Raw genomic sequence first — 14,409 nt, forward strand, 5'->3', positions numbered from 1 at the left:
CATCGCCACCCCTTACCAAGGGATGTACTTTCTGCTGGACAGGAAGTACGTCACTGGAATTAAATTTGCGTTGATCCGCGCATGTGCACCGCACTGCCGCTGCCAACGTATTTAAAATGTATGCGTCACCCATTCACTTCCATTACTTTCGCCGCCACTATATTGCCACGGAAATCCGACAGGAACGTGCTGTTTACTTTGGAATGGCGCAATGCGACAGGATAAATGTGCTAGGCCCCACAGACTTTCATTGCTGTTGTGTTACCCTGCGTGCAGAGAGGGTAACGCAACGCAATGAAAATGATGTAGTGCAAAAAGGACCAAAAAAAAGTAACTCACCAGAGTCTAGGTTGGCTTTAAAGGACCACTATCGTAAAAAATTTAAAATTTAAAGTACATGTACATGTGTATGCCTGTGTTTAAAATGTATAATTGTCCCAGAGTAAAATGCAGCATCAATTACCGTACTTTTTTTTTCTCATGTCAGTCACTTAAAAAAAACAAAAAACAAAAAACTAAAACCTGATAGATCTGACAGGATTTGGAGTAGTCCACCTCCACATGGGGGAATCTTAGGCCTCGTTTACACTTAATCAGTTGCTCTCCGTTTACACTTAATCAGTATAACTGAAAGGTCAACTGATTTTCAAAGTAAGTCCCATATTTTTGCCATGGCACCTTTCACACAACGCGTTTTAACTGAAATCTTTTTTCACAATGCACTGCTATGGAGAAGAAGAAAAAACTTGTACCAACTGATCAAGTGTAAACGGGCTCTTAGGGCGTGTTTCCACTACACGCAGATTGGATGCAGAAAAACTGACTCCAATGAATGACTATGGGAAAATCTGTATCAGAAAAATCACATTTAGTGGAAACAGGCCTATAGGCATTCATTAGTCAGCTTTTCTGCATCCAATCTGCGTGTAGTGGAAACAGGCCCTTAGGCCCCTTTTACACTTAATCAGTTGGTATGCGTTAGTACGCGTTAGTGCGCTTTGGTACGCGTTTTTTCAATAGCAGTACTTTGGGAAGAAGATTTCAGTTAAAACGCGTTAGTGTGAAAGGTGCCATAGGAAAACATGGGACTTACTTTGAAAATCAGTTTTCTTTCCGTTTTAACTGAGAGCAACTGATTAAGTGTAAAAGGACCCTTAGGCTGGTTTCATACCAGGACGTTGCGTTTTAGGGGACGTTATGGTCGCATAATGTGCCACTAACGCAACGCCTGGTGCTCCCTGCTTTGGACGTCAGAGTGAGCCACGTTGTGCAGCTCACTCTGGCGTCCGTGATGCCGTGATGCATACTCTTGGATGCATGCGGCATCACGTGGTCCCGCCGGCCAATCGCCGCACAGAGCGGCCACTCCAGGAAGTAAACACTGCACGTCACTGAGTGCAGTGAATATTAATTAGCCATGTGCCTGGCCGCTCTCCGCTCCTCCCCAACGTTACTAAGCATGTGCAAACAGTCTAACGCGGCTCTGCCGCTTACAAAGTACTGCATGCAGTACGTTATATTATGGCGCAGCGTTACACTGTAACGCAACGTGGGCACTGTGAACAGCCCATTGATTTTTCATTACTGTGCGGTGGGCTGCGTTACAGGCTGCTCTAACGTGCACCTGTAACGTCCCACTGTGAAACCAGCTAGGGTTTTCTTTAGCTTCAAGAGCACTTACTGAATGACAGTTGCTCAGTTCAACTGCCAAAATAGTGTGCAAGCGTGTACGTAGGCTGCCTGGTATCTCTGTATAGATCCTTTCCAAGGAGTGCTTTTGTAAAGAATAAAGGACATGCTGAGATTCCCCATGAGGAGATAGACTAGTCTGTCAGATCTGTCCACTTTTTGCTACCTACTGTAAGTCACAAAAACCTATGAGAACATTTATAGTGCATTTAAATCTGTGAGAAATGTACGTCTTATAAGTATGCACACACATGTATCTTCAAATTTACAATTTTCCACGATAGTGTGTCTTGAAATTGTCTTTGAATGTACATGTCCGTATCCTCTACTCCAAAATGAACTTGAAATCCATATATATATCAATGTAGGTTTTTTTTTCTTCTCTAAACAAGTCTAGTGTCAAAAGCTGCAAAGATAAAGACAACCTAAAGGGTAAAATCTATACTAATGTGTCTTTAGTAACAGTGAGTTATGGCCATGCCTTTGTACGCTCTACCAGTAATTCCAGGGTGACAATCATAAATCATACATGATAGATATTGTGCTTTCATGATCTGTGACTTTGTTTTCTCCCAGGTCATGCTCGCTGAAAGACGAGGATCAGATGAACTCTACGCCATTAAGATTCTGAAGAAGGATGTGATCATTCAGGACGATGACGTGGAATGTACCATGGTGGAGAAACGAGTATTGGCCTTGCTTGATCGGCCTCATTTCCTGACACAGCTTCATTCTACTTTCCAGACTGTGGTAAGGTTTATGTTCCATGGCACCATGGCTTTCCAGACTGTGGCATGCTCTGCCATGTTCCCTGGCACCATGGCTTTCCAGACTGTGGCATGCTCTGCCATGTTCCCTGGCACCATGGCTTTCCAGACTGGCATGCTCTGTCATGTTCCATGGCACCATGGCTTTCCAGCCTGTGACATGCCCAGTTATCTTCCATGACAACATGGCTTTCCAGACCGTGGTATGTTCTGTCATGTTCTGTAACACCATGGCTTTCCAGACTGCGGCACGCCCTTTTATCTTCCATGGCACCATGGCTTTGCAGACAGTGGCATGCTTTATGTTCCATGTCACCATGGCTTTCTAGACTGTGGCATGCCCTGTAATGTTCCGTGGCACCATGGCTTTCCAGACTGTGGCATGCTCTGTTATGTTCCAGGGCACCATGGATTTCCAGACTGCGTCATGCCCTGTTATGTTCCATGTCACCATGGCTTTCCAGACTGTGGCTTGCCCTGTTATGTTCCAGGGCACCATGGCTTTCCAGACTGCGTCATGCCCTGTTATGTTCCAGGGCACCATGGCTTTCCAGACTGCGTCAAGCCCTGTTATGTTCCAGGGCACCATGGATTTCCAGACTGCGTCATGCCCTGTTATGTTCCAGGGCACCATGGCTTTCCAGACTGTGGCATGCTCTGTTATGTTCCATGGCACCATGGCTTTCCAGACTGTGGCATGCTCTGTTATGTTCCGTGGCACCATGGCTTTCCAGACTGTGGCATGCTCTGTTATGTTCCATGTCACCATGGCTTTCCAGACTGTGGCATGCTCTATGTTCCCTGGCATCATGGCTTTCCAGACTGTGGCATGCTCTGTTATGTTCCATGGCACCATGGCTTTCCAGACTGTGGCATGCTCTGTTATGTTCCGTGGCACCATGGCTTTCCAGACTGTGGCATGCTCTGTTATGTTCCAGGGCACCATGGCTTTCCAGACTGTGGCATGCTCTGTTATGTTCCAGGGCACCATGGCTTTCCAGACTGTGGCATGCCCTGTTATGTTCCATGGCATCATGGCTTTCCAGACTGTGGCATGCTTTATATTTCATGGCACCATGGCTTTCCAGACTGGGGCATGCCCTGGTATGTTCCACGGCACCATGGATCATTTTGGGTGACAATGGGCCCAATTCACAAATTTATGGTAATATTGCCATGTGCTGCCCATGTACTTGTGTAACGCACGTGCTGATATAATGCACGGTACATTACTTACTTACTTAACATACATTACCATTGCAATGGTCGAGTTACTCACGTACCGCAGGTCACACTAATTGCACATGCGTGGCAGTCTGCTGGTCTTCGTACTGGTAAAATTGCCATAAGCTGCCTGTGTACACAAAAATTACTATAGGCTTGTGGATCAGGCCAAATAATTGAAAATTATTGAAAAAAGATATATTGCATTAGGCCCAATGATTGAAAAAGCTGTAATGTGTAGTGTTCATCAAGCAAATCCCACCAATTTCTCAACAGTCTAATAACTGAAAAAAAAATAAAAAAATAGTATTCCATTTTTCCAGCCAGTACTTCGGCATTACCAATAAGATGCCTGAATTGACTGAGCCTTTCTTTCTAGGACCGCCTTTATTTTGTGATGGAGTATGTGAATGGTGGGGACCTGATGTATCACATCCAACAGGTTGGCAAGTTCAAGGAGCCTCATGCCATGTAAGTTCCCTCACAGTGTGATCGTGTGACTATAGCTACTCAGATGATATACTAAAAGAGAGGTGAACAGCAGCCCACCACATAGACTTTAAAGAGGGTTGTGTCATGGAATAGTGAACTTATTGTTCTATCTCTGCAGTTATCCTATAAATAGCCTGAGCATCTGCTTTGTTCACATTCCAGGTTGTTCTAAGCTGAATCTTACCTAATAAAGTGTCCCTGCATCCCATGTCCCTGTGTAAGTGCTTTTGCTCTACTGCGCACGTGCTGCACTGATACAGCAGTTGGGACAGGGCTCAGGACGGACCAGGAGGCGGGTCGGCTGGTCGAGAGGGCAGGCGTGTGGGCGCGTGCTGGTGACAGACCTAGAGCCCGTTTTCAAACGGGCTTAGGTCACTAATTCTTTATAAAGGGAGATGAGGCAGAATGTTTGCACTGCAGTATACCATGGAGGGGGGCAACTGTCACAACCAGGATCAGCAGACTTGCTGGAAGGTAACAATCTACGTGCTCTGACCAAGAGGTTGAAATATCAGTATTGAAGAGAGAAACAGAGGTCGGCACTGCTAGAGACTAAATTTATTCATGAATCAACCACATGGACAGCATATGAAATGTCAAAGCCTGTGCAGATGTGCACAGAAAAGTGCACATACCAGTCCTGGTGGGCAGTGGGTGGGGTGGCGGGTGCAGGGCACAAAGACCATAGAGAGCCTCACAGCTGTTTCGGGTAAATTGCGCTTCTACTGAGCCTCCGTAGAAGGGCCATTTGAGCGAATCGGCCGTCAGGCTCTTTTTGCCCTGCACCCACCTTCCCTGCTGATGAATAATGCAATATGCATGCATTATTAATGTCACCCTCTTTTCAAATAATAATTCCACAACCCATTAAATAAAAGGATCCCCCAAGTTATGAGTTTTTGCAGGCCATGAATGTGAAATTCACTATTTTTTCCCCTTGCTCATAATCTACTTTTAAAGATCCTTTTAACTCTTACCTCCCATTTAGATTACCTGCCAGAAAGCATTTCTATACCTGTTGCTCTACTAACAAAGATAAGCAAGTTCTTCCAGAGTCTATTGTTGTTCAAGGTGACTCTATTGCCTTTGGATCCGTCTGTTAAGCTATCTGTTTCTCCGATTATCTTTCTGACAATTCTGCAGGCATTAATGGGAATTCTGACTACAGACAGTCTGATCACAGAGGTTTGTTGCCGTTAATCTTTGAAGGATAAAAAAAAAATGTATACATTTCGACACAAGCATGTCAACCCTAGTAAGGGCTGCTGTACACATGCTAGATTCTAGCAAAGGCCACCCTGTTGGTGAGAGATATGGCCTGCCGAATAATCACACATAAGCACCGCCTGAGGCCTTGCTCTCCTACTCGCACCACCCACTCCGTGCTGCACTGTTGTGCATTGGGCCATCGCCTCTTCTCCTCCCTCTACAACGTTTGCCTTAACCCTTTTGGGACTGGCTGCCTAACCTCCCTTAAGGACCAGGCCACTTTACATGCGAGGGGGGCACATTGAGGGGGTCAGGCAGGCTGATCCCCAGTATGGCTGTGTAGGTATGTTGTCCCGTGTGGCCAGGTGTCCCCTGTATAGCCTGCAGCCTTTACTCACCTCCCAGGCTCCAGCAATGAGCAGCTGTAGACCCCTCTGCTATCCCCGACATTCTTGCTCACACGGACGTTAAGGGACGGGTCGCGGCTTGATGACGTCATCAAGCCGGGACGCGACACTTACGTCAGAGCGAGCGGGGATGCCGTCCAGAGCGGAGAGGCATGCCAATCGCCGGAGGAACGCCAAGGAGAGTGGATGCTCTTCTCCCCACACACACACACACCACCACAGCTCTAACAGTGATCATTTCGATCTGCCACCAATCGTAGTGATCACGTGATAAGGTCACTCCTGATCACTGAGGGGAGATGTCAGCTGTCTTATGACAGCTTAATCTACCCTATCGGGTGCGCGTCGATCGGAAATGGCAGGTGGTGCAAATTCTACGTCTCATCAGGCTTAGACAGCCACAAGTGTGGCGTAGGATTTACATGCGCTGGTCCCCAAAGGGTTAAAGAGGAGCTGTTAGCCATACTATCTCAGAAAGAAAAAAACACATAAGTAGATAAATACTTGCTCTACTTGCATAACAGATGTATTGCACTGTCCACATTTTGATTTCAGTGAGGTTCATATAGTAAATAAAGAAAATTCTGTTTCTGTCAGTTGCCATTTTGGAATCCCTGAGTTTGAAGCCAATCCTGATGTCATTTCTTTCCATACTCCTCAAATCTTTGATTCTGTATGCATTACCCGCCCTCCTCCCAGTCTTCAGACACTCCCACACAGCTCTGCAGTAAGGTCACAAATCACTGTGTGAGTTTGCAGACCTGGTTTATTTGTATGGATCGGATTTCAGCTGAGTTAGGGCTGGTTCACATGGACGGCAGGCGACGTTGGGCGGTTGGAAGCCACGTCCTCCTGTGACGTCTCGTTCGGGGGGCGGCGGTATGGCGATCGTCGGCTTCCCGTGATGACCAGCGTTTGTCGTCCCCGCAAGTGGACATGAAGCCGCGGCGGCTAGGCGACCCTGGATGCCACATGCGGCTTCTAGGGCCGGCTGAAACGACACGGTAAATCGTGATCGGAACGCCGTGTTTGCGCAATCTACAGTAATTGACAGTAACCGCGGGATGCTAAACGCTCCTATTCACTTGAATGGTAGCATTTAGCGGACAAGTTCCGAACGCTTGGCGGTAAACACCAGCCCTTACTTTCTCAGCTTCTCAGCACAAGAAATATTGGCCAATCGGAGAGGGAAAGAGGTGTGGGAGGGGAAACCGGGAGTGAAAGAAACTTCAGCCAACCAGGCTGCATTAGTTATGTCTGAGGGAAAAAAGGGGAGGAAAGTAAACAAGAAAAAACACAGCATGCACTGCAACTTCTCTTTTGCAGCAGGTGTACCAATTAAGAGCCCGGGGGCCTGGTAAATTATAGTCTATTGATAAGAAAAGTAAGAGTGGTTTTTAACATTTGGATTGCATGTTTAGCATCCTTATTACTTGTTTAGCAGAAAAAAAATATAGAATTGATTTTATGCCTAACAGTTACTCTTTAAAGTAATGCTAAAGCGACCTAAAAAGAGAATTGGATACTCACCTGTGGCGAGGGAAAGTTCTGGTTCTCTGTGTGCCTTCGGTCTGCTGCTGTCCCACCGTGTAAGTTATTCGAGCAACTGGTCGAATACACCTTTGGGAGTCCTCGTGAAGGTTTCTAAAGTACTTGCGTCCCCGGGTACTTCTGAAGACGAGTGGGTCTATATTACTCAGTATGGAGTATACGCCTGTCTTCGGAGGCACTTGGGAACGTGAGTGCTTCTGAAGTTTTCCGGGGACTTTTGAAGGTGTGGAATTTCATGGGGGATTAGTGGTGGAACAATTGCACAGAGAGAGGACCAAGTAGGCTCTATCAGATACAGAGTCTTCCTTCTCCATAAGTATCTATTTTTTAACCCTCCTGGCGGTCTATTAAAATCCACCAGGGGGCAGCGCAGTAGTTTTTGTTTTCTGTTATTTTTTTTAAATCATGTAGCGAGCCCAGGGCTCGCTACATGATAGCCGCTGTGCAGCTGCATCCCCCCATCCGCTTCGATCGCCTCCGGGGATCTCCGATCAGGAAATCCCGTTCTTTGAAGGGATTTCCTGGAGGGCTTCCCCGTTGCCATGGAGACGGGCGGGATGACGTCATCGACATCGTGACGTCATTGGGAGTGTTACCGCCAGGAAGGTTAAGGTTCACTTTATATTTGCTTTACACCAACCCAAGGCTCATTTTTGCATTAAAAAAAACACATTTCTTTGTTACAGCTTACACAACTCCTGCAATAAATCTGCAGTGTCTACTTCCAGCTTTCACGGGAGCAGAGAAAGAGTTACCATCCTGTGTTTACGTATCAGCTGTGTCTGCCCAGGACTGCTAAATTTCTGTGCTGACCCAGCTGAGAAATCAAATTACACTTGTGATTACTTGAAGATGAGGAGGAATTAGACAGGCTCTTCTCTCTAAACACACACAGGGTGCATTTCTCTGTTTTCATTCTGTCCTGTACAAGAGTTCAGGTTTGCTTGGAATATAAGTATATAAACACTTGTGCCATATTCTGAAGGTATTTCCCTTACTTTTTACTCACCTTTCTTGTTAACCTATCAATAAATGTTGAACGTGGTTGACAAAAATTTGACAGTCATCAAATGATGTATTGCAAGAACATATTTAGATAGCCAAGTTCAAAATTCACTAAACATTAGTAAGACAGCCATGTGCCCATAGTGCTCGGGCGTTTTGACCACTGCGCTGACTACACATCAGCTAGCACAACCCATTTACATGGTAAACACTCACATTGCTAGGTAACATGGGTTGGGCTAATTGCGCAATGGTGTAGATTTAAGTAATGGTGTATGGTCAACACAAGACAAGACAAATAACATTTATACTGTGCTTTTTCTCCTGACGGACTCAAACCACTTCAGGGCTGCTTCACGGGCAACCAGGATCATTAGAAAGCTTGAGCCGGGATTTTAACCCTGGTCAAAGGCTTAATGTGAACCCGAGAAGAAGCTCTGGTTCAAAAAAGGTCTTATCCTGCAGAGAGGGAAGCCTCAGGATCCTATTGAGGCTTCCCTCTCTTGTCGGCAGCCCTCCGTTGGAGAGTGCGACCCCCATCTAAATCAGGCTGCGCATTTTCACTTCCTTAATTAAAGGGAACCAGAGAGGATCAAGAAAAGCTTTTATACATACCTGGGACTTCCTCCAGCCCCATACACACGGATCACTCCCACGCCGCCGTCCTCCGCTGCCTGGATCCGCTGGTACCGGGTCCCGTCATTACCGCCAGTCGGCCAGCGGACGTGGCCAATCCTCCGCATCACAGGGGGCTCCCTCCATACAGGTACGCGTGTGGCTGCCTACTGCGCAGCCACATGTGTACGGGTATGGAGGGAGCCCCTGTGATGCGGAGAATTGGCCACGTCCGCCGGAAGTGACGGGCCCGGTACCGGCGGATCCAGGAAGTGGAGGATGGCGGCGTGGCAGCGATCCACGCTTATGGCGCTGGAAGAAGCCCCAGGTATGTATAAAATCTTTTTCTATTATAACAAAGCATTCCTCTCTGGTTCCCTTTAATGGCCGCACTGTAGCCTCGCGAGCCCGCCCACTCATGCGAAGTAGCACGGGTCCCATGGCTCCAACTTATTGTGCATGCGGGCTCAGTAGGCTATTGTGCGGCCATGTACAAGGAAGAGGAACTGCTCGGCCCCGATATGATTAGCGACAATGCCTGACGACGCTAATCTTCCGGGGGGGGGGGGGGGGGGGGGGTGGCGCTCAGAGACTGGGAACAGCAGAATAGAGAGGGAAGCCACATTAGCATCCTGGGGCTTGCTTCTCTTTAGGTAAGTATCGGATTTTGTGTACCCGAGCATCAAAGGCAGCATGCCATACAACTATTCAATTACTAACAACAATGCTACAATTACCATGTGCTGCCTGCGCACAGCAATCTTACCAATGTTTTGTGAATTTGGCCCATAGGATACTGTAGAATCATCTATCTGACAGGAAAAACATTCAAACTTTCACAAATCCCAACTTCCTGCAGCCCCCTGGCCTAACAATACATATGTTAATTGATGACTTGTATCTCATTGTTTAAAGCAGCCACTGGAACCAGGGGGGGGGGGGGGGGGGGGGGTGGCGCTCAGAGACTGGGAACAGCAGAATAGAGAGGGAAGCCACATTAGCATCCTGGGGCTTGCTTCTCTTTAGGTAAGTATCGGATTTTGTGTACCCGAGCATCAAAGGCAGCATGCCATACAACTATTCAATTACTAACAACAATGCTACAATTACCATGTGCTGCCTGCGCACAGCAATCTTACCAATGTTTTGTGAATTTGGCCCATAGGATACTGTAGAATCATCTATCTGACAGGAAAAACATTCAAACTTTCACAAATCCCAACTTCCTGCAGCCCCCTGGCCTAACAATACATATGTTAATTGATGACTTGTATCTCATTGTTTAAAGCAGCCACTGGAACCAGGCACACAGTCTTTACATAACTTTGTATTGACAGACAAGACCTGCTGGCAGACTTCCCAACCTGTTGTATTACCTGTTATTCGATAAATGTGTCCAATTGCTCAACCACTGCACAATACAAGGGAGTCAACCAGTTAGCACCCGGGCTCTGAGAAGGTGCAGGGGAACATACATGAAATAAAGAATGACCGGCTCTCGACCTGGATTTAAAGAGAACCCGAGGTGGGGTTCTGACAATGCTATCCGCATACAGAGGCTGGGTCTACCTATACTGCCCAGTCTCTGTTGCTATCTAGATCCCCCCCAAGCCCCCCCCTGCACTCTGCTATCCCCAATAAATCACAGTCACGCTGTCGACAGCGTATCGCAGCGGGCTATGTTTCCCTATGTACTGTCAGTCTCGGCGCTCCCACCGCCTCCTGCATAGCTCCGGTCCCCGCCCACGTCCCTTCCCTCCCCGCTGATTGGAGGGAAGGTGCGCGGGCGGGGACAGGAGCTATGCCGGAGGCATGGGGAGCGCCGAGAATGACAGTACAAAGGTAAACACAGCCCGCACAGCGCGGCTGTGATTTATGGGGACAGCAGAGTGCAGGGGGAACTTAGGGGGATCTGGATAGCAACAGAGGCTGGGCAGTATAGGCAGACCCAGCCTCTGTTTACAGATAGCATTGTCAGAACCCCACCTCGGGTTCTCTTTACAGAGAGACTGAAGCGTTTCAAAATGCCTGTTTTTATTCATCAGGCCGCCTCAGCATTATAATCCAATCTGAATCGCCGCTATAGCACGGCAGAACGAGGTCTTTAACCCCTCGAAACTCTGGGGCAAAATGCCATGACTTTCCAGGTCGTGGATTTTGCTGCCCGGTAGAGGCAGAGCTTTGCGCTGTAGCTCTGCCTCTAGTCACATCAATCTCCGCGGATCCCCGCCCCTCTCAGTGAAAGAAGACTGAAAGGGGTGAGGAGAGGTGGAAATCCGCAGAGATTGACGCGAGCAGAGGCAGAGCTACTGCACAAAGCTCTGCCTCTACCCGGGGATTTTGGGGTGATTAAGACCTCGTTGTACTGCGCTGTTGCGGCGAATCAGTCTGGATTATAATGCTGAAGCAGCCTGATAATTAACCACTTTACCCCCGCCCGTATGAATTTCTCCGTCCCTTTTTCCATCCTTTAACCCCCAGGGATGGAGAAATCCGTACTTTCCGCGCTCCCGCCGCTGCCCACGCTCCCACTCGCTGTAGCGCGCACTCCCGCTCGTAAACACGCCGCCCGCTGCTCGCCCGGAGATCAATGAATGGGAAAATCCATTCCCATTCGTTGATCTAAGCCCCGCAATGATCCGCTGCTTTTCCGCTAAGCAGCGCGATCATTGTGAAAAAAAAAAACTTACCCAGCCTCCTAGTACTTCCTCCAAGCGTCCTGAAGGACGCTTGGAGGTCGTATTACACAAAAAGTTATTAAAAGCCATCTTGTGGCCAAATAGTAAAACTACACCCTAAATCATTTTTCACATACAAATTCATTCCTGATACACAAAAAATTTACTCATTACCTCCCACACTCCCCATTTTTTTTTTTTTTTTTTTTTGTAATTAAAAAAAAATTAAAAAATTTACAATTAAAAAAAAACATAAATAGTTACCTTAGGGACTGAACTTTTTAAATTTTTATGTCAGGAGGGTACAACACTGTTACTTTATAAACTATGGGCTTGTAATTAGGGATGGACGCAAAACTGAAAAAAATGCACCTTTATTTCCAAATAAAATATTGGCGCCAAACATTGTGATAGGGACATAATTTAAATGGTTTTATAACTGGGACACATGGGCAAATACATTTCATGGGTTTTAATTACAGCAGCATGCATTATTTAAAAACTATAATAGCTGAAAACTGAGAAATAATTAATTTTTCCCACATTTTTCTTATTTTCCCATTAAAACAAATTGAGAATAAACTAATTCCTGGCATAATGTCCCACCTAAAGAAAGCCTAATTGGTGGCGGAAAAAATAAGATATAGTTCATTTCATTGTGATAAGTAATGATAAAGTTATAGACGAATGAATGGAAGGAGCGCTGAAAGGTGAAAATTGCTCTGGTGCTCAAAGGGTAAAACCCCTCAGTGGTGAAGTGGTTAAAAATAGGTATTTTAAATGGCTTCAGACTCTCTTTAACCACTTGAGGACCGCGGTGTTAAACCCCCCTAGTGTCCAGCCATTTTTAGTTAATTGGGCCACTGCAGCTTTAAGGCAACTGCAGGGTCGCACAACACAGCACACAAGTGATTCCACCCTCCTCCGCCCCCACCCCCCCCACCAACAGAGCTCTCTGTTGGTGGGGTCTGATCGCCCCCACATTGTTTATTTTTTGATATATATTGATATATTTTATTTTTAAAATAAATGTTCCTATTTTTTTTTTTTACCGTTACCCTCCCTCCCCCCCAGCTGGCCAATCGCGCGACCGGCTGTCATAGGCTTCAACCTATGAGAGCCGATCGCTCTCCTGTGGGCCAGGGGGACAGCTGTGTCACACCGCTGTCCCCAGTACAGTGCTGCTGCAGATGTACAAAGTAATTAGACGGCAAAACCACCGTCTAACAGTCTCCCGAGCAGCGCTCGCAGCTCAGAGACTGAAGGCGGGGCGGAGCTCCGCCCCCCAAGCAGGAGATGCGCGTGATCTCCTGCTAGCCCCATAGAAGACCATTCACGCCAATCGGCATGGAGCGGTCCTGGGGCTGCCGCACTGCTCACGCCAATTGGCGTGGAACAGTAGGCAAGTAGTTAAAGGCTATAAAAGCTCAAATTTTTCTTTTATCACAGTATAAATGCACAAATGTTTCAGCACTCAGGCCTTTGTCAAGTGCTCTGCGTGCCAAAACTTTGTGCATTTATACTGTGATAAAAGAAAAATGTGTGCTTTTATAGCCTTTAAATCCAGATCGTTCTTGATTTCACAAATTACCTGTTATTACCTGTTGCTCTCTGACAGCTAATTTGATTAGAGTTGATGTATACAGTACCTGTGGTTAGGTGCTGACGAATAGCTAATTTGATTAGTGTGTGTGTGTGTGTCTCTACCCATTGTAAAAAGCTCTCAGGGGGAATAGATCCAAGCTTTGATGAGATCCTTCATGCTAGGTACACACCATACAATTTTTGTTAGATGGTTCGATAGATAATTTCCGTCATGTGTGATATTATTTCCAATCGTTTTTCTGGTCGATTCCTCATGGAAGTGAATGGAAATCGATAAGAAAAGATAAGAGCATTGAGTGAGAAATCTAGCGAAAAATCGAATCGAAAATCGATCGACCGGAAAAATGCATCGTGTGTACCTAGCATTATATTTCAAAAAGAGGAAGACTGAACCATGGTGTCAAATTGCTGTATACCCTAGAGAATCCTATATAAAGCTTCTGTATGTGACAGTACTTTGTATGGTTCTGATCCAGTTCTGAAACATGCCTGATGAAGAAACTTAAAGTTTTGAAAGCTTGCAGAGAAATCTTGTTAGTCATTAAAGGTATCACCTAAACAACTTTTGTTGTGTCTTCGGATTCACATAACTGTCTTATTCTGCCTTCAATTTTGTTTTGTATGGTCACTATTTTATGTCTTTCCTTGTAGGTTTTATGCTGCGGAGATTGCCATTGGCCTCTTCTTCCTTCACAATAAGGGAATTATCTACAGGTATGAGATGTTTATGGGTCTATTACCATTGTATTCATGATGGCATTTTCTACTATCTACCGGTATATTGTTTTGTGCTTTTTTTTTTTGAGGGGGGGAGGTGTGGAGGATAATTTCAGATTTTTTGGGAGTTGTCTTTTTCAGAGCTGTAGTTCTTTTGTTGCTGACATTATTTATATGAAGTACCCCATAGAGGTGGGTTCTTATATTGTAGCATTTTAAGAAAAAACTCAATGAGTAGGGAAATTTAAAGAGAACCCGAGGTGGGTTTGAAAAATATTATCTGCATATAGAGGATGGATCTGCCTATACAGCCCAGCCTCTGTTGCTATCCCAAACCCCCCTAAGGTCCCCCTGCACTCTGCAATCCCTCATAAATCACAGCCACGCTGCTGACAAACAGCTTGTCAGAGCTGGCTGTGTTTATCTCTATAGTGTCAGTCTGCTGCTCTC

General features: G+C 46.2%; 1 protein-coding gene across 3 annotated transcripts in view; it reads left to right on the forward strand.

Moving 5' to 3' along the window:
- PRKCG (protein kinase C gamma) overlaps window positions 1-14,409 on the forward strand; it is a 539,544-nt gene that overhangs the window by 464,368 nt on the left and 60,767 nt on the right. For all 3 annotated transcript variants that reach the window (XM_068241314.1, XM_068241315.1, XM_068241313.1), the window contains 3 exons: window positions 2,266-2,439; window positions 4,060-4,151; window positions 13,894-13,956. In XM_068241314.1, coding sequence (XP_068097415.1) covers window positions 2,266-2,439; window positions 4,060-4,151; window positions 13,894-13,956 — 329 coding nt within the window. The remainder of the gene's footprint in view (window positions 1-2,265; window positions 2,440-4,059; window positions 4,152-13,893; window positions 13,957-14,409) is intronic.

Source organism: Hyperolius riggenbachi, chromosome 6 (genome assembly GCF_040937935.1).
Source record: "Hyperolius riggenbachi isolate aHypRig1 chromosome 6, aHypRig1.pri, whole genome shotgun sequence".
In the NCBI taxonomy this organism is placed as follows: domain Eukaryota; kingdom Metazoa; phylum Chordata; class Amphibia; order Anura; family Hyperoliidae; genus Hyperolius; species Hyperolius riggenbachi.